Source organism: Thunnus albacares, chromosome 1, assembly GCF_914725855.1.
Source record: "Thunnus albacares chromosome 1, fThuAlb1.1, whole genome shotgun sequence".
Classification (NCBI taxonomy): Eukaryota; Metazoa; Chordata; class Actinopteri; order Scombriformes; family Scombridae; genus Thunnus; species Thunnus albacares.
This window is the reverse complement of record NC_058106.1, coordinates 31,846,363-31,865,630: the sequence shown is the minus strand read 5'-3', so window position 1 is coordinate 31,865,630 and position 19,268 is coordinate 31,846,363. Positions and strand designations below refer to the sequence as shown.

The window sequence follows — 19,268 nt, the reverse complement described above, 5'->3', positions numbered from 1 at the left end:
GCACCAAACAGCAAGATAACTCCCATTATAGGCCATAAGGCTGTCATGGTATAGGTAATACACTCCAGCAGTAGCTGTCAGGAATATGGCTCACATCCCAAATCTACATGGCCATAGAACAGTAACATTAGGGAATTGACTTTGGGTTAATACACTAATGCACCTTTAAGCTGGTGCCAATTGTTTAAGGGCCACTGGTTAAAGGCACCTGGTTTTATCTGTACACAATAATATTTTTTGACAGTTTCTGGGATGTCCCGACCTGATAACTGTGAGGTGAAGCACACTGCATGTCATTGGCGCACTGCTGCCATTTGTCATTTTGTGATCTTATGAATATGAATCTGTTGAACTTAATCTTAAATTCTTGGAGCTGTCTGTTGTTGTTGTTAACTGCTGCCTGACCTTCACTGAGAGAACAAACAAAGCAGACTGTTTTGTTGATTTGTGTTTATTCAAACTAAAATATTTCCTGGATTATCACAAAGACAGGAATACAGGAGAATTACAGGCAGTTAATATAGTGATGTCTTTGAGGCACACAGAGAAAGATCATTAGTAACAGCAAGTTTCCTACCATGTGTCTGTTAAATACAATAATATATTTATGGTCTATAGAAAAGTAAACAAAATCTATATTTATGAAAACAATCTAAATAAAAAGAGTCATCAGTAGATATGAGAATAAGGCTGGAAAAGATACAGTAGGTCCTTACACAAAGTTACTGTTGAAAACTTTGGCATCAGTGGATAAATCCCTTGTATAAAAAAAAGTAGACAGTAAAAATGAAACATGAGGCACTTTCTTATGAGCAATATTAGTTTCACTGCTTCTATCATTAACACGATCACAAAATCACTTCATTCACATCAGCCTTTACATCTCATACATAACAGTCATATACGGTTAAAATGCAGGAAAATGGCAATGTTACGCTACTGAGCAAGGCACTAAAACTTGTGTACCTTCACTCTAGTAGATACTGTGTTCTTCTCTACAAGTGTTTAAGGTGGCAAAGTTGTAGTAAGAGCATGATCAAACACTGACATGTCACTATGAAGACACATTAGGCAATAAAGGCAGCAATAGCTCATAGGAAAGCATCTCAAGTGTTACAGAAAATAATTGTTTAAAAAAATATAAAAACTAACAGTTCAAACGTTTAAAAAGGCCACTATCAAAGAAAAAAAAACATTAAAATGCACAACTGGCTAGTTGACATGGAAACAAAATGCTGTTGCAGTTGAAGTGGGCCCCAGAGGTTGGCTTATTAAACCGTGCTGCTGGGAAAGAGAAAGCTGCTGCGTCCGGGATTAACATTTTCTGGCAAGTGCCAGTTTTAGTCCACTAATCTTTCCACCACTCACAGGTACAGCACCTGGTCTACTAACATGAATCTATTGTACATCGAGGGAATCAGAATGGAAGAAAACTACAACAGTTGAGTCCCAAAGAGGCTGTCCTACACTAATTTATACAATCTGTGTTAAAATTCCCATCAGTTTCTCTCTCAGAGGCTTTTTCTCACAGTGCTGTGATCTTGAAGATGTAGCTGAGACTGCAATTTGAGTGCCTTACTTCAAGAAACCTTGTAGTGTTTTTCCACCCTTTGTTTACCAAAATGAGCTCCTCAGATGTGCAATTTGATCCCTTGCCAAATTTTTCCTTCCCCTATGTGCAAGGCAAAGAAAAGAACCTATGGGCTATTTGAGTATGGCATGTGGTGATGAAGTTACCTCCTTCACACACTCACACACACACTCGTCTCTTCTTTTTCTTCTCTTAGTACGGCTCTGCCTTTAGACTTTGATATAGGCAGCATGTAAACACCATCCCTATAATCTGGAGATTGGAAGGAAACAAAAACATAATTTAGCAAAAGTGCAATCTCAAAGGATATACAGTACATTTCTATATCTTTGTTTATGTGCGAGGAAATAGTTAACAAATAAGAGTTCTTTGCTCACCTGTACACAGGCGATCCCAACACCCACCGCTCCAATGATCTTCAGATGGTCCAGGATGAATTTCCCCAGTTTTGTGATGCAGCCACCCTAAATGAAAAACAAAGTGTGTCTTCATGTTGCATCAGTTGATGTGGGAGTGTTTCTGGAGTCTCACTGCAAACAAGTGTTACGTATACAGTTTGGCTATGACAGCTCTTCTTTTTCCGCTATTCATAGACCGCGCAGTTCTCCATACTGACATACTGAGACATGACAAAATTATTGATCAGACCAGTGTGCCGACCCTCACTGGAAACTCAACCCACAGCCCCAAGCACCCTTCATCCTCTCACCTCAACCTTGTAAATGTTGGAGGGGTGGTCCCTGCGGCCGCAGAGCTCGGTGGGAGTCTTACAGCAGCTGTCAGGCACCATCCTGCCTTCTGCGTCTCTGGAGCGGATCCAGACGCTCTCGGCCCAGTCGGATGAACTGTTGCTGCCACAGCACTTGAACTGACGGGGGAGACAGAAGAAAATATATGTTTTAGCTTCAGAGGAGAAGTATATACAGAATAAAAGTCGATGATCACAGAAAAAGTAAGACACAGACATAAATCATCAACACAGTTTTTTATCAAAAGCTGAAAAAGTTTAATACTTTACTTGACAAAGGCAAAACAGTGTTATTTGTTAGAGGTAGAAGTCCAGAACGATTATCGGAAATGACTCAAAATGAAAAGTTTAGAGGAAAAATAAAGAATAAATGTTGACATCTGATAGCCAGGGGCATCTCATACTTAAAAAAAAAAAAAAAAGAACTGAGCATAAAAAATAAACCAACTGAAGTCTGAACTGCTGCTCAGATTTATCCTTTCCTTCATGTGCTGTCAGCTGGTATGAGCAAAAGAGAGGGTAAATTACAGCAGAGCGCGCAGACGAGTCCATCATGCTTAGCTGAAGTCAGAGGGACTGGAATCGGATTTGTTTTGACTCCCACCCATCACCAAAATCTCTAATCTGATGGGATGATCGGTTACCAAAACTCCATCCGATGAAGAAGCCACAGTTCACTTATAACAGGGTGGAGTGGATGTAAAAAAAAAATAGAAAATGTAGTAGGAAAGTAAATAATTACTTGACATTTCTGAGTTTGTGCTAAAAGATAAGAAGGAATTAACCTTCACCCTGTAAAACTGGTGGTTGTATGCATCCATGCAGGTATGTAGAGACTTACCTCCTGCTGCAGTTTGTCCACAGCGTTGGTGACGTGATCATGGGTGTTCTGTTTATACTTCTGGGTCATGGTCTCCCTCAGGTTCTGCTTCAGCTCCTCGTTCAACTGGTCACAGACACAAAGACACAGATATATCCAACTACATAGCAACACAAACATCTAAGACCAGCACAGACCATGACCATAAATGATACAGTGATTAAACTGTTGGATTTATTTTTTGCTACAGACGACTTTAATAAACACACAGGATTTAATCGCTCTCTTGACGATACACGTCATGGACAGCAGATGAGGACGGGAGGAAGGCAGAGGAAGTCGGGTGTTTTTTTGTTCTCTAGACCAGTGGCAGAAAACGCTCACTAAAGGAGCGGGAGGTCTGGGGGGCTCAGTTTCTATGGCAACAAGCCAGCTGGGAAACCACTGTAAATCAAAGCGTGAAGGAGATATCAAGGGAATGAATGATTAAGAGAAGAAGAGAGGATGGAGAGAGATGAGAGACGGGGAGGTGAAGACAAAGAGGAAAGAAGGGAAAAAGGAGAGGAGGAAACAGGGCGGAAGGAAGGGTTCAGCTTTTCATTTCACCTGTTGACAGTCCGGGAAATGCTGCGGCAGTGAAGTGAAAACAGCAATTCAAGATTTAACACGGCTCAATGAGCAGAAATAGCAGGTGTGGCAGTGGACACAAGTATTAGGTTACAATGCACAAAACACACACAAATGAATATAAACCTGAGTTCAAGCCTCTATTGAGGAAATCGCTGCTTGTTTGTAAAACTAAAGCCACAGGTCTGAACCCTCCAGTCACAGACATGCAGTTCCAGTTCAACTATGACCATGTATTAGCCAGCAAGTAACGGCAGCGACAGTTTAGAACTGAAGATGTTGACGAGTCCATGTGCATCATCTACAGGCAAGTAAGGTAATAACATCTACCAGTCTGACACTGGTGCCACCTGCAGGCAACGAAAGTTACAGATGCAATATCTTTATTATCATAGCTGGCGCAAGCGGCAACTGCCAAGGCTTGAAGCTGAAGCCAAAATGGAAGTAACTTTAGGTGCAATATGTCAGCAACTACCGCCAGATGCTGGAGCCAAAAAATCCCTGGTGCCAAAAAATCCCTGGTGCCAAAAAATCCCTGGCTCCACCTGATTCCCATTCAAAAAGTGTCAGCATCTCTCTTGAAATAATAAGTCGATAACTTTTTTCAAATGCTAAATTTGGGCCCTCTAATAAGTGTGATTGGTGGTCATTATGAAAATTATTGCACTGTTGATAAGCTTTGAACACTAACAGTAGCTTTGATGTCTGCCATGTGGATGTTGATTGACAGCTGTGATTGACAGTTGGCTCACCTGCTGCTCTCCTTGGCTCCGGGACTAAATCGGACTATTGTCACAATATTTCTGTAAGTTCAATATTACTTGATTACGATACCTGGCCTGTTAGCATGATTTAGCGAAAGTAGCTAATGTTAGCCCAAGTGCGTGCTGTTCAATGTTCCCAGTCAGCTAGGGTTTGCTTCAGTCTGAGGTAGCGGGGTTTGTTTCCAGAGTGTGAAAGGCAACACCCTGCGCTCCTTATTTGGAAGGTCCTGGCTCCAAATGGAAAAGATGGCGCTGACCTTAAGCTGCAACTCTGGGCTTCAAAAGGCGCCAATGCAAACCAGTGGGTGACATCACGCCTCCAGGTGTTTGTTTTTATGTGTATATTTGACATGTTTTACTCTCCAAACTTGCAAAATGTACTTTGCAATACTTTTTTGCTCGTAGGAGGCAAAACTGATGTTTCCACATCTACAAGAACTGCTGAAGCTGTTTTTTTCTCCACTAGGTGGTGCAGGGTGTTACGTGTACAACTGGTCTGACAATGACTGAACAGCTCCCCCTTGTGGAGAATCATCAGTCTGCCAAATGTTTTAATTGTGAGTTAGAAAATATTTAAATTAGGTGTTTGGCATCTTAAAATAAAAAGCAAATGTACAATCATCACGACTCATTACCAGAGAGGAGGGAAAAGGGGACAATAAGAAGGGAGGAAGAACAGTGGAAGAGAAAAGGAGAGGCATAATTCATGATTCAGAACCCTTTGAAGCGAATAAAGGAGACAGAGCTTTAGGAAGGAGGCGAGAGAGCCATGGAGCTCAGTGACTGCTCGTGTTCAGACGACTTGTGTATTATGAATGAGGCAGTTATAATGATAGCAGTGCACCTCTAGACTGAGAAAAGTCCTGTTGCTGAGCTACAAGCCACCGGGCCTTAAGACTAGTCTGGGTGGGACTGATGCTGGTGGAGAAGCAGTGTCATGTTAATATTACAAGAGGAAGAAAGAACAAAAAAAAAAATCCTCTCATTTGAAACTGCATGCAGTGCAGTCAGCCTAACTCTACACTATAACAACTGAAATGTGCTGAGAGAGGATGTCAGCTGTAGTTTGGTTTTTACATTAAGCACAGCACATGAGATAAGAAAATAATCATTTCAGGATGCTGAGCAGGATCCTCTTTATTCATTAACCTGTGTCAGTCGAGTTCTTCATTTCTTTGTTTGTGAAATAAGGGAGGTGAGCTGCTCAATTCAAAAACATAAAAAAAAAAGCTTATAATTGATTCTGACACAATGCATCCAGACTTATTATGTCTGCTACTGGAGGCATTTTTCATTCCATTTGGACTAAATGTACCACGAGTAATATGGTCAGTCTGATATTTGTATTTTTAATGGGCCGTCTTATACTATTTCCTCTCTGCGATCTCATTCATCATGCTGCTTTTGTCGTGGTTAAAATTACAGCGCAGTTCATGCCACGCGGGAACTGAAGCGGTGTCCTGTGTTTTATGACAATGCTTTTGACTACGTGCTCAGATTAAGAGGGACAAAACATATGTCAAGCACACTGTATTGATTTTTTTTTTAGTGGAGTACATCATCCTTGTAACAGGTAGACATTAGGTTTTAATTTTAGATGAAGATTTTCTGTGTTATAATAGACTTGTGTCCACCCAGAATAGTTTTGGTAAAGTGAATAAAATGGAGAAATTATTTAAAATGTGTATTCCAGAAGACAAAAAGAAAGTAATAGTATTAATATATAGTAATAGTATTAATACAATTAATTTACTCAATCCTAATCTCTGTGTCTCATTTTGAATATCTTGTTTTCTTTTTGGAAATCAATATCTTGCCCTCCCCTGTTTGTCAGCTGGCTTCCATCATTCCACGCATACGACCTAACATATACTGTAAATCCTGGGAGTCATTTGAGAGGACTTTTTTTTTTTTTTTTTTTTTATTGGTCCGGGGAGGATTACCTGCTGATAGTAGATATAAGCCAGGACGCCGGCCAGGATCTCCAACAGGAAAATACACAGCAGCAGGACAAAGTACTGAGGACACAGAGAAAGAGAGAGAGAAGAAGAAAATATATTTAAATTCATTTATAACTTTATTTGTCCCCAAAGGGCAGCGGGGTAACACAGGATAAAAACACAAAGCAGATGAACATATAATATAAATAAAAATATAAAATAAATACACATAAAACAGAGTATACGAGTTAAAACAATTTGAAACAAACACTTACAATACATGTGTATAAATAATGTAAAATCTTGAGATATTTAGAATTTGGGTCGAGTCACCTTTTCCTCACAGAGTTAAGAGATGAAGGTGAAGATGAAGTTTTGGCTGATGTAACTCTGGATGTAGAAGATGGGAGCTGTGGGAGCCGAATGGACTCTGCTTTCTTTACAGTTACTTTACTACTGAGTGATTTTCCTGCAAACGTTTACAACCCTATTCGGAACGTCTTTGTGTTTGACAACGAGAGAAGAATACCAACAAATAAAATGACATCAGAGTCGTGTCCACATGACGCATCACTGGTTTTCTTATAGATAACTATGAAAAATATATTTAGAGAGATTAAGAGAGCGGCGGTTTCAAAACTGGGCTGTTAATTTATAATTGAAATATTGGTGTGTGCAGTCATTCGATAAAAGAATAAATGAGAAAAGAAGTGTACATGTCAGTCGATAAATTACGCTTATTTTTCAACTATAAAACATCCTGTCGAGTACATTTAGGGGTCACATTGGTTAAAAATAATAATGATTCAAGGGAACCTCGTTAAAAATATTTGTTATGAGTTGTGTAAGAACAAAATCTACTGATATATTTTTATTGGATTTTTGTAAACTCTCAAATATCAACATCAGTATCAGCCTGGAAAGTCCTGTATTGGTCGGGCTATAATTCTGACTGCCTAGAGGTACAGACTAGTTTCAGAGTCTAAACTCTGAGGTCAGCGAGTTCGTAGCAAGACTATAAAATGCTTAATTAATTAGCGGAGAAGTGATGATTAAGATTTTAATTTGACATATCTAATAGAAAACCGTCAAATTAATCCTTAAACACTGAATGAAGCAGAGTTTTTTTTTTTAAAGATGTGTCTGATATTCCTCCAACCTCTCACAAGTAAATAAAATGAAATCAAAGACAACAGCATCAAAAAGTACAGCCTAAAAAAAGCTTCACAAAAGCAGGATTCATTGCAGGGCTGATGTTCTGGATTTCATTACATTTTACAGGTGTAACTAATAAACTAGTAACATGTACTTTGCCAGCACATAGAGACCTGAAAACAAATGACAAAACTCAAAGTTAAGCAAGTTTAAGTAAAAACCCATCTGTGCTTTCTTCTGGTTTTCTATTGATTTTTCAGTTTCTTTTGCTCAAAGTCATTGCATGGTGGCACATCTCACACTCTGTGCCTTTAAGTGAGTTTATCGTCGGTATCTGAATCGTGACCGGGCCCGTGGGAGGTAGAGGGGACCGGTCTGCTCCTCACGCCAGGTTTCTTCAGAATTAAAAAGACAAGAAAAAGATAGTATTGGAACCAAAACCTTGACCCAAATTCCTCTGGCCTGCTTGCTATCAGAGAGAGGAAAATCAGCCCGGTAAAGTGGACCTGGTCTTTGATTTGATAGCTCAGGCTGATTAGATCTCTGAGTGGCTCCTTGTCTGAATGCTGAACAGACTCAGAGATGCGGTTTGATGCTCTGTTGAAGGTTTGCAGTGAAGCGGGGAAGGAGATATCGATATACACACATATAAAGAAGTCAGATTAAACGATTAACTCACCTGTGACGATTTAAACAGAAACTTAATTCTCATGACGAGATTTAATGCAAATAAAATCATCAACATTTCCACATGATACTGATCCTTAAATCTGAGTCAACTGGGCTAATCTCAAATATATCTGTATAGGCATATACATTGGATTGGATTGTATACTTTAATAACTTTTTTTTAATACTAATTAAGCTTGTGAATTTTACCATTTGACTTTATTTCCATCATAAAATTACTTTTACTGTCAGAGTTGGTATCACAAGTCATACAACTTCATAAATATATGTGGTAGACCTGCCATAAATGTGTTCATGTAAAAATGTATATCTGCCAGTATAGTTATCGGATGTTTTCAATATCTGGCTGAACAGGAACAGAAATGTATCAAAGCAGGAGGACAATAGTCTGTGTCACTGTATCACACTAATCAAGATAAACACTTTCCTGCAATTGATTGATTTTAAATTGACAACAATATACATTTATCTTTATTTAAAATAGCCATAAATAGTAATAGTAATTTAGACTTTAGTCATTTTGTCATTAAGGCACAAACTCTACTAAGTGAGCTGATGTCTTGCAAACATTTATACAGAAAAAAACTGTTTAGTTTGAAAATAAAGACAACTGAGGTAGTTTAAGGATATCTTCCAAGGCTCAATACTTGCTTACTCTCTCTCTCTCTCTCTCTCTCTCTCTGTCTCACACACACACACACACACACACACACACACACACACACACACACACACACACAGGGACAGTGATGTGTACAGGGTGTGACAGAGAACCTGTTGTTGACTGTTGAGACTGAGGCAGCTGAATTACTGACTGCAGCGACTCCAGAGGACTCCTCATGATCTCCGGCTCACTCCCTCACACAGACACACTCATTTTATGTCTGAGCTGGCATTCTTCTCCCGGGCGACTTAAGAGCACAGTGTAATTACTGCCAAAATGACTCTCAGCAGGTTCATATGTACAAAACCCCCTTTTTTTAAGCCATGCATTGGCTTCACAATCCTCAGTGTGCTGCGCTAATGCTTCCTGGCTAAACTACACATTTTTTTTTTTTTGCATATGAGCTAACATCTTATGGTCAACTCAGACTCATCCTGCTGAGGTTGTTAAGACAATATTTGGACTTTTCCTCCTGAGTTCTTCTAACTTCTTTCCTTCCTTCATCTTAATGCATCTCCACCGGCATCCAGCGCACACAAAGAAACAACATGGAACTGCAGCGGCGAGGAACAACACATTTGTATGCAGCTTCATGTTCAACTTTGTTTCTATTTCAGACTTCATTAGAAGTTAGCTGCTGCCTTCACAATTACTGAGCAAGTAGGAGTTGAGTGTCACACTGAAGGTGACCTTAATCAGACAAATGACTGTTGGACACGTGCTGGTTTTCAAAGGCTAGACTGCTAAGAGTATTATTGTGCAAGTGGATAGCCAATAGAAACTTTAAACTCACTTCAACTTGATGCAGACTCTAATAAAGTGTGTCCAGCAGCTGGTGAATATCAAACTAACCTCAGTCTGGTGTCTCGCTGGCAGTGCAGCATGTTTTTTACTCAAACATACCACCTGATTGTGGGTGATTTAACCATTTGCCTCCACTCCTCTCAGCTTGTAAAAACCCTGTGCTGCTCTTAATTACTGCCAAATGAATGTTCATTGTGATTGATTAATTAATCGCCTGCTGAGCCAAATCGGACGAATCATGACGTATCTCTTTATTCAGTTGGTTACTAAAGGATGTATTTAAAGGTGACATATCATGCACATGTCTATATTTAGATTCTGAGGCTCTACTGGAATATCTTTACATGATTTACAGTTTATCTTATACTGGTCCTTTATGCAGCCCCTCAGTTCAGCCTCTGTCTGAAACAGGCCGTTTTAGCTCCTGTCTCTTTAAGACCTGATCCGAATGTTTAACACAGACATCCAACATCCAGAAATGACATATAGCATGATAAGTCCCCTTTAAAATAATCGCCCCGCTCATTAAATACACTGTATTTGCTGTTCCATGCAGCGACTCTGCTTGTTTTCCTTTAAGCTTAACATTATGTTTCATAAAAGTGTGTTTTATTTATTTTAACGTTAGCAGAGACGCTCTTTACTGTGTGAAACCCTGTGATGTACGACCTCCTCTCAGCAGGTGGAGGTGCGAGACGTGCATGCTTTTATTAATGCTACGTTCATATCATGTCAGATTTTATTGTCAGTACTCCTGGAAAACACACAATAGTTCATATCAGCTGCCTGCTAATAAATACGACTAGTATAAAATGAGATTTAACTGTGGCCTCCAGCGTTTTCTGTTTGGTGTCATAACAAGCAGCAAACACTGCACTCGATCCACCCATATCAGCAAATGCAGTTGGATGTATAAAAAAAATAAATAAATTATATAATCAGATTCATTCTACAATAAAACCGAGAGATGTCAGCTGCAGTTTTATGGACGATTTGAAATCCATGAATAAAATATTTTGGGTGTCGGCGTTCTAATGACTTAAAAATGCTAATGCTTCCAAGATGTAGTAACAAGATGTCGCTCCACGCTTCTGTTGATGCGCGGATATAACAGATACGCACGCAAACACACACACACACAAACACACATTCACACGCACACAAAACTCCATTCTCCATCTTTGGCAATCTCTTGCTATACCCCCCCCCCCCCCACCCCCCACTCCCTCCTGACAAGTTCATTCCTTCTCTGTGATTCATGGCTGTAATCTCAACTCCTCAGAATGCACTACGCATTCAAAAAACACACACACACACACACACACAGAGAAGGTGTGCAGAGATTTCAAACGAAGCATGAACAAAACACTGTAGACTATATAATCTGGACTACTGACAACACAAGAACATCCCCGATCTAGTCACCTTTATGTTATTAAAAACCACATAGAATATGTAGAAATTTAAATGAACACAACACTGTATCAGCAGCTTTTTCGTCTGGCGCTTGTTGAAACCTGAAAGATTATTCTATGAGACTCTACCATGAGGCTGAATAAACGCTCGGTGTTAAGAGCGACGGTCCTAACTAAGTCGTGAAAGAGCCGTCAGGTTGCAGCACAGGCCGGCTGCGAGCTGAGCAGCCTGACGGGAATGAAATATGAGGCAGTGATCTCTTTAACCTTTGCTTCTGCTTGCAGCTCTGCCAGCCTGTTGCCTCAGACAAATAAAATTCAGTAGAGAGGAAGAAACAACAAATAAGAGTCTGATAAGAAAAAACAGATGCAAGCGAAAACAGAAAGACAGACAGAGAGTGAGAGTGGAGGTGGAGGAATGAGTGCTCCAGTTGGACGTTTGTCCTTTTGTTTGACAATTTAAACTAAATCGACACATTGACGATTATAAAAAAGTCATTAACTGGGGTCGTATGTTTTTACAAATTGTTATTTTCCTCGTTTAGACGATAATATTCTACAAATGATTATTATTCTATGTATACTGTCCCTTGGGAGATAAAGATAAAGAGGCAGAAACTGTATTTTTCTCAGGAGATGGTGGAGAAGAAACCAGAGCTAAAAGAGTGAAAATTTGACAGAACTTTTGTGAGGAGGACAGAGTCGTGACTCCAGCTGCAGCTTTAATATCTCTGGGTAAGTTAGTCCACTGTTGCACATTAATGTACAGGACTGCTTAATAGAAATATTGGATATAATGTTTGAGTTTTTGTAATGCAGTACATCTTCTCCTTGTACTGTTAGCTTGTCATAGCGGAGAGGCATATGTGTCGACTCTGAGAGCAAGACCAGTTGGGAGTTTTGGCTCCAAGCAGGTTCAATCAAGCTGGATTGGTTTCAGGTCTGGGGCCTGATGAAATACAGCGCCCTGGCTCTCCAGGTTGGCGCTAGCGACGCCAGGCCATGCAGAAAGTCTATCTGTTACAGTAACTGCGAGGAGCCCTGTAGCTGGTGAAGTCTGACCTGCAAATCCTCCTGAGCCGGCTGGAGATCGCACCGAAACAGGAAACACATGCTTGACTTTGTCTGTCATGCAGGCTTCAATAGGAGTGAATGGGAAACTTAGCGTATATTTGAAGAACTGAGTGTAATGTCGATTTACTAGAAGATGTACTAAATCACAATATACATCCCAAGTGTGACGTAAAATGACATATACCATGATAGAGGATTTTATCTATATTGCCAACAGCTTGCCAACATTGTGTCAGTTTACCAATTTATTTAAAAGCTGTTTTGATCTCTATAGCGGACACAGAAAGAGAGCGACAGGGTGACACAAAGACATAAAAAAACAGAGCAAAGCAGAGAAATATAGGTGCATAGAGAGAGAATGAGAAAATAGTAGAGAAAAAGGCAGTGAGGAGAGTAACACAGACTTGTAATATATGCGGTAAAACTGCATGGAGTCAGTTTCTCCACAGGTGGATCCAGCCTCCGTTAGGACTACTTTCCATTTGGCTCTGTCATTTGGAACGAAAAGTTTCTCCCCTCTTCTCCCTGAGTAATTACACTGTTCTGTCGCTCCTAAAAAACAATGGAGCTTGTGTGTTTGCAGATACACACCACACCCCTCCTCCCGTGGGAGAGTTTTCCTCCTCCTCGTTTCGTCTCGTTGACCTCTCTCATACTTTGTACAGTACGAACGTCGCAAACAGCCTTACAGAAAGACCCTTTAATCAAAAGGCAACTACTGCTAGTTTATTTAAGCCTTACAGCTGCGGAGTATCCTGATGATGCTGTAGAGGGATCAGCTTTGGAGTGGTTTGAACCTTTGACCTTTAGATTACAGGACAGTGTTGCCAATCACTGCTGCTCTTGTGTACTCTCAGCAGGTACCGGTCACTCTCAGCACATACAGGAAAACAATTAATCTACCTCTCCCCCCCGCCACTACCACCACCACCACCACCAACACCCCACCCTTATGTTTGCCCTCTTCAACAATCTCGATAGCATCTCTCCTTGCCGACAAGTTCATTCCTTCACTGTGATTCATCGCCCTAATCTCAACTCTTCAGGATGCACCCAGCATCTCAACACATACAGGACATACAGGTGGCGGCGGATTCATCTTGATCTACACACAACCGCTGAGTTAATCTGAACGCGGTGGGAGGCTTCACTCATTGTTTACAGAACTATAGATTTGACGATTAAGTCTAAAAAAAGCTCAGATTCCCATGATGGCTGCCATGGAAACCGGTTGTCAACACCAACATCAGGCCGTTTTATCCTCCATATTTATTCTTGACAAAAGCGACAGATAGTTAAGTGAAAATATTTCTATTAAACACAAAATGCAAAGTCATATTTACTACTGACATGACTTACAACAATTGTTCTTGAAGATTTCCACACATCCAGCATGTAGCACGTCTTGTATTAAGTTAACTTTTTAAAAGACTACAAAATACTGTACATATTTTCCAAGAATAAAAACAGCAATTCCACTTTCTGACTGAATATTTCAGCAATTTCCAGACATTTCAGTCAGTACTTATAATCAAGCGGCTGAGAAAACATAGTCTGTTGATGGTTTAGGCACTAATAAAATGTTAAAATAACAAAACAAAGAATGTGCACATGCAAGAGGCAGAGAGTCAATTTGACGTCAACCGACCAAGAATCAACAGATAACAGTGTTTTTCTTGTTTTGTTTTGTTTTTAAAAGGGAGAAAATTAAAAAGGTGATTACAAGTGTCATATCCTTGTTTGAGATACTGTCCCTGTCCTCTGATATCTGCTCGTTACTTCATGAATGCTACATTTAAACGCACCTGTAGGGAACTGGCTATACTTTGGCATCTGCCTTGTCTCAAGCTGAAAATATCTGGCTGTGCTGAATTTTTTGTGGACTTGTCTCCAGTGAAAAGTGGATAATGCCAAAGATGACGCCATGTTCTAGCAACACTTACGAGACACAAACATTTGAGCCGTGCAGTAATGCGCCTGCATAAATTCATCACGTTGAAATGTGCGGATGAAGGCCTGAGCAGTATGTGTGTGTGTGTATTTAGTACAGTGTTACTGCGTGTTTGTATTTTGTGCCATTTTCAGTTCGGTGCAGGTGTCTTTGTTGGCACAACCCTGTGCTGTGTCTGTGTGCAGAGTGTGCCAAATCAAATATGGGTACACACGCACCCATCCAGTTTTTGTTTTGTCTGAACTGAATGCGAGAACGACATATCGGCCTTGGTCGGTTCTCAGCATGCACATGTCACTACTGTGTTCTAACAAACAGTTATTTCTGAAAGATATATACTAGATATATATTTAACTTTTGGTTCGCTCGCCAAGAATTACAGCCAATCCACACAGAAAACATTTTTAGAGGCGTTTCTGACGTCTGTCACTCGCACGTCTCACAGAACAGACACACGCCAGTGACGTCCGTCACCGCAGGACTCCCTGAAGTTTTTTATGCTCCGAGTCTATTTTTTTCTCCTCTGTCGTGTAATCTGCACAAACTTGGAATCACACAAATCTCCTGCTGAATATCTATTTTGAACTTATGAACAGCATCTATACTGATTGATCAAGGCTCCCAGTCTGCCTATGAGCTCGCCTGTTTCACTACAAGTAGATTCCTCTCACTCGTTACGATGGGCGGGGAAATAAAATGAATGAATCACTATATACAAACACTGTTGATTTCTTCCTCTGGAGCCGACATGAAAACTAGTTTGGTTCAGTAAAGTTTGGAGTTGAAGTGAACAGACAGAACGTGTTGCTCACGTCTCGCTTTCTATGTGGATTCTAAGTTAGAAAACAAAATCCATTTACAGGCCAAAAATAACTTAAACGTCCAAGTGGCCTATTGGGATTTTAAGACGGTGACCACATAATCTCAACTTAATCCCTGCGAGTTTGATCGGGGATCTTTAGTGTGTGTCATCCATCCTGTCTGTCCCCTCATTTCCTATCAAAATAAAGGCAAAAAATACTTGAAAGAAAGTCATCTTTAGTGAGTACATAAATTAATACACACTCTTCATACAAAAATGCAATCCAGTGTGTCTTCAGTGACAAATTGTGCACATAATCATTCTGTTTGAGTAGCTTCAGTAGAGTTTTTATTTTGAAATGTGCTCACTCGCTTCTACAACGCGTGATCATTTGTCTGAGGTCTTTTGTTTAGTGGCCTGTTTTTGCAAAGTGTCACCACACATGAAAAATGTTTTGTTTCTACCAACAATACGCTGGTTAGCCATCTGGCTGAAGAATAAACAGGGCAGAAAGTGCACCGCTTTATAAGCTGCTGCTTCACGTCCAGAAGAATAACGGGCAGTAAATAAGAAGTCTGTGTGATACAGAACTAGTGTTTTCCTTTGTTTTTCACCAGGGCTGGTGGTGGCAAGAAGGGATAAAGTTTCCTGAAAAGAAGTACATTCCCTGAGGCTCTTCAACTCTTCAATAGTAAACCTTTGGCACCTTAAGGGTCATTCTGTCTTTAGCTTAGAGTTTTCTTTGTAATTATTTGTGTATTTTAATATGTTGAGCTTATCTGATTATTGAATTGTACCCTCCAACACCTAAAAGTGTTTGTTTTTAGCTTACCTTTTATATTTATAGTATTTGTGTGGTTTAAAATGATTTTTTAAAAGAATATGATGGTTTTATTAGTGTGTAGTCTTGTTTGTCCTGCATTATGAGCTCACCAAGACAAGTTCCTAACAATGTTTGTTGTAATGACCATAAAATTAACTCAACATAACCAAAAACTAAAGACTGGCGCATTGTCTTTGTTAATAGGGAGTGTGGCTGGTGTTGCTATGTCCTTCATCTATATTTTTATTTTTATCTTCATAAAGCATTGTTGAAACTACAAAAGTCATGACAATAAAGTTGTCCTCAAATAAGGGATGGTAATGCTGGCAGGTAAAAAAAACAAACATCTTGTTTAGATTCTGTTTGGCCGGCGTAACACAAGTGATTTCTGTTTCACAAGTATTTCCACGAAAGCACAGAGTGCAGCGTCTATTATCTCTCTACTCTGACATGATCTCTTACCACTCGCAGTAGCCTCCTCTGTTCCTTGAAGGTACCACAGCAGCCCAGCACGCCCGTTACCATGACGCTGGCTCCAGCCAGGACCAGTATGTAGGCGGAGGCGGCGTACGTCTTGGAGGAGAGGAGGCTGATGTAGTCGCTCTTCTCAACCAGGGTCCAAACACCCACGGCCATCACGAAGCCCCCTGCCAACTTGGAGAAGAACACATGATACCAGTCAGATTTCTGCCAGTGAGCGAGCGGCCTGGTGCAACAGAAATAAGACTCCAAAATCGAGGAGAAAAAAAAGCTGAGAGTGACAAAGATGTTTAAATTATTTATCACCAAAGTCTTCTTAGAAGTGGAGAAAAAGGAGCCTGAAATTAGTGCCAGTCAATAAATGAATGTGTATTAACTGATTGCAACACAATTTTACAGTTCTCAGAGATAATCAAATCTTGAATCGGTTTCTGCTGAAAAATAAGTGTGAATGAGGTGATTTAAGCAGTTTTGATCCACAATCCAGTTGATGTGAAAGGTTTTTACAGTTGTCGGTTGTGGAGAATTCAGCCTTTTTATGCAGGCCTTTAACTCTAGAGAACAATGTTATGGGTTTAAGTCTGAGGAATTACAAAGCACTGAGTGAATCCTTAAACCCACATGATGCACCGGTTGTTATCACAAACAAGCGTAACAGTCAAAGCTTCAATTCAGCATATAACCACAGTCATATTCCAACGTCTTCAGCATAATCTAGGCTACCAGTTTAAACCAATATGAAGAATTAAATCAATACGATATTTCCAAGACGAGTGAGCAGATGGTGCGGCACCGCAACAGAAACCTGTCACCATGCCAAAGCCGTCAATCTAACGTCCTAATTTAGATTTCATTTATAAGGGAGGATGATGGCAGTAGAAGCTAGACACTGAGTCACACTGTACCACACCCAGAGACAGTGTGGCAGTTAAACACACAGAACAACAGAGTTGGGCAAGTCACTGAAAATGTAATCAACACTCTTTACTTACTATTACTATTCTTAGAAGTGATCACATTACCTTCTGTTGCTATATATCTTTATTATTTCAGTATGTTTTGTTTTAATTCTCACTTCCATTACAGTTCACGGTGCAGTTTAGAACAAAACATGATAACTCAGCGGCCTCATTCATTATTAGAGATTGATTAGAGAAAGAAAGAGAAATATTCAGTACAAGAAACACAAAATGACAGTATTTTTTTAAAAAAAACCCACACATTTGTATAGTCGATCTTTACATTACCCTCTCTTTTCTTTCCCCCCACATGAAGCATTTCACAACCTTCTCTAGACTATGTTGCTGTCTACAGAAAGATCCTGGCCTGGACTTTTAGAATCACTGATAATAAAGTAGCAGAATGTGGTTCAAGTCTTTGCAGTAATCACTCCTTGGGGGTGAACATGATGCTTGCTGTATCTGTACCAGCTGTTAAAACTCAATGAACCATAGGAATTAGTGAACCCTATCCATGTGTAATTAAAAGCAGCAACAAGGGAAATTCAAACATTGGCGACCCCAAGTGGCAGCAACAAGTAAGAAATGGAGCACTGACAGACCCTGAAGTCAAAATAATTTAACTGTCAAGTTCTTGAGTCCTACAGGGATATTTATTTATCTTAGCATGTGATGGGGTGATAATGCAGTTGCTCAGTTAATACTCATGAGCCTTAACTTTTGATAAGTAAAAGAAATGACAACCAGCCGGTGTCTTGATACCGGAGATGAATAAGGACAAAATACAGTGAATATATGGCATCTGTTAGTAGGATGGCACACTTTTCTCTGCTGAGGCTCAAAATGGTGTTATGGACAAATTACTGTGTACATGCACAAATGTATGCATGTATTTTGTTTTGTTCTTTTCATTTTGTTTTAAAAAAAAATTAATTTATGTGCAAGTCATCACTGAGGCCCAATGACATCCATTGTTAAAAACAATACTGTGTGTTTACACAGGCAATGCACTACACTGACTGCTGAGAGTTCTCTCCTTGACCTTCAAGCTTTGTTAATGTTTAGAGGCTGCAGAGTACAGCAGATATTTTTGTATTTGAGAGCTGATGGCCACTCAAGTTTATTTCTCATTATTATTTTTCAAGTAAAACTCATATTATATTAGGGTTGCAGCTAACGATTATTCTCATTATCAATTAATCTGCTAATTATTTTCTCAATTAATCATTTTGTCTATAACCAGTCAGAAAATAGAGAAAAATGCCTGTTATAATTTCTTAAAGGCCAAGGTGATGTCTTCAAATGTCCCAAAACCCAAAGATAATCAGTTTGCACGACACAGAAAAGCATCAAATCATCACATTTGAAAGGCTGAAACCAGTAAATATTTTGGCATCTTTGCTTAAAAAAATGACTAAAACTATACCTTACTTAAAATGAAAGTATTTAAAATAACCAAAAGTTTTCTCGGTTTCTACTTGATAGCGATGATAAGTGGATGAACCAAAAGTCGAAATGATCAAAACAAATCATGGAAAGTACCTTTAAATACATCACCAGGTCTACTAATGGGGCTTCTTCAAGTGAACTAAGTTTCCACAGCCAAAATGTCCTTCTAACCACCTCCACGAAGACTTTAAAAAAACAGAAAACCCGTCCATACCATTCTGCTGTAACACCTGTATCACACAGGCAAATATTTTATTCAATAAACATCTACAGTTTCCATTCAGTTGGATGTTCATTGGATGTGACATACAGTATGTTACTCCTGAGGTAAATGGACAACCGCTATGCAGCAAAATGTAGAATCGCAGTGGGTTCATTATGTTTGTTGAGTTCAGAAAAACTTTCCGACTTCAATAACCATGATGCATGAGGCTACACAAAATAGGTGTTGAGGAACTAGCAGTTCACTCCACACAGTGCTTTCTGTGTTAGTCATATGAGACTTTGGAAAT

The 19,268-nt window shown here is 39.7% G+C and overlaps 1 protein-coding gene across 2 annotated transcripts in view; it reads right to left on the bottom strand.

The window, feature by feature from the left end:
- Positions 1-435: 435 nt before the first annotated feature.
- LOC122984622 (CD151 antigen-like) overlaps positions 436-19,268 on the bottom strand; it is a 28,787-nt gene continuing 9,954 nt past the window's right edge. For both annotated transcript variants that reach the window (XM_044355192.1, XM_044355200.1), the window contains exons 3-8: positions 16,331-16,522; positions 6,494-6,568; positions 3,181-3,285; positions 2,301-2,459; positions 1,969-2,055; positions 436-1,843 (exon numbers count right to left, since the gene is read on the bottom strand). In XM_044355192.1, the coding sequence (XP_044211127.1) occupies positions 1,784-1,843; positions 1,969-2,055; positions 2,301-2,459; positions 3,181-3,285; positions 6,494-6,568; positions 16,331-16,522 (678 nt within the window). In that variant the 3' untranslated portion in view covers positions 436-1,783. The remainder of the gene's footprint in view (positions 1,844-1,968; positions 2,056-2,300; positions 2,460-3,180; positions 3,286-6,493; positions 6,569-16,330; positions 16,523-19,268) is intronic.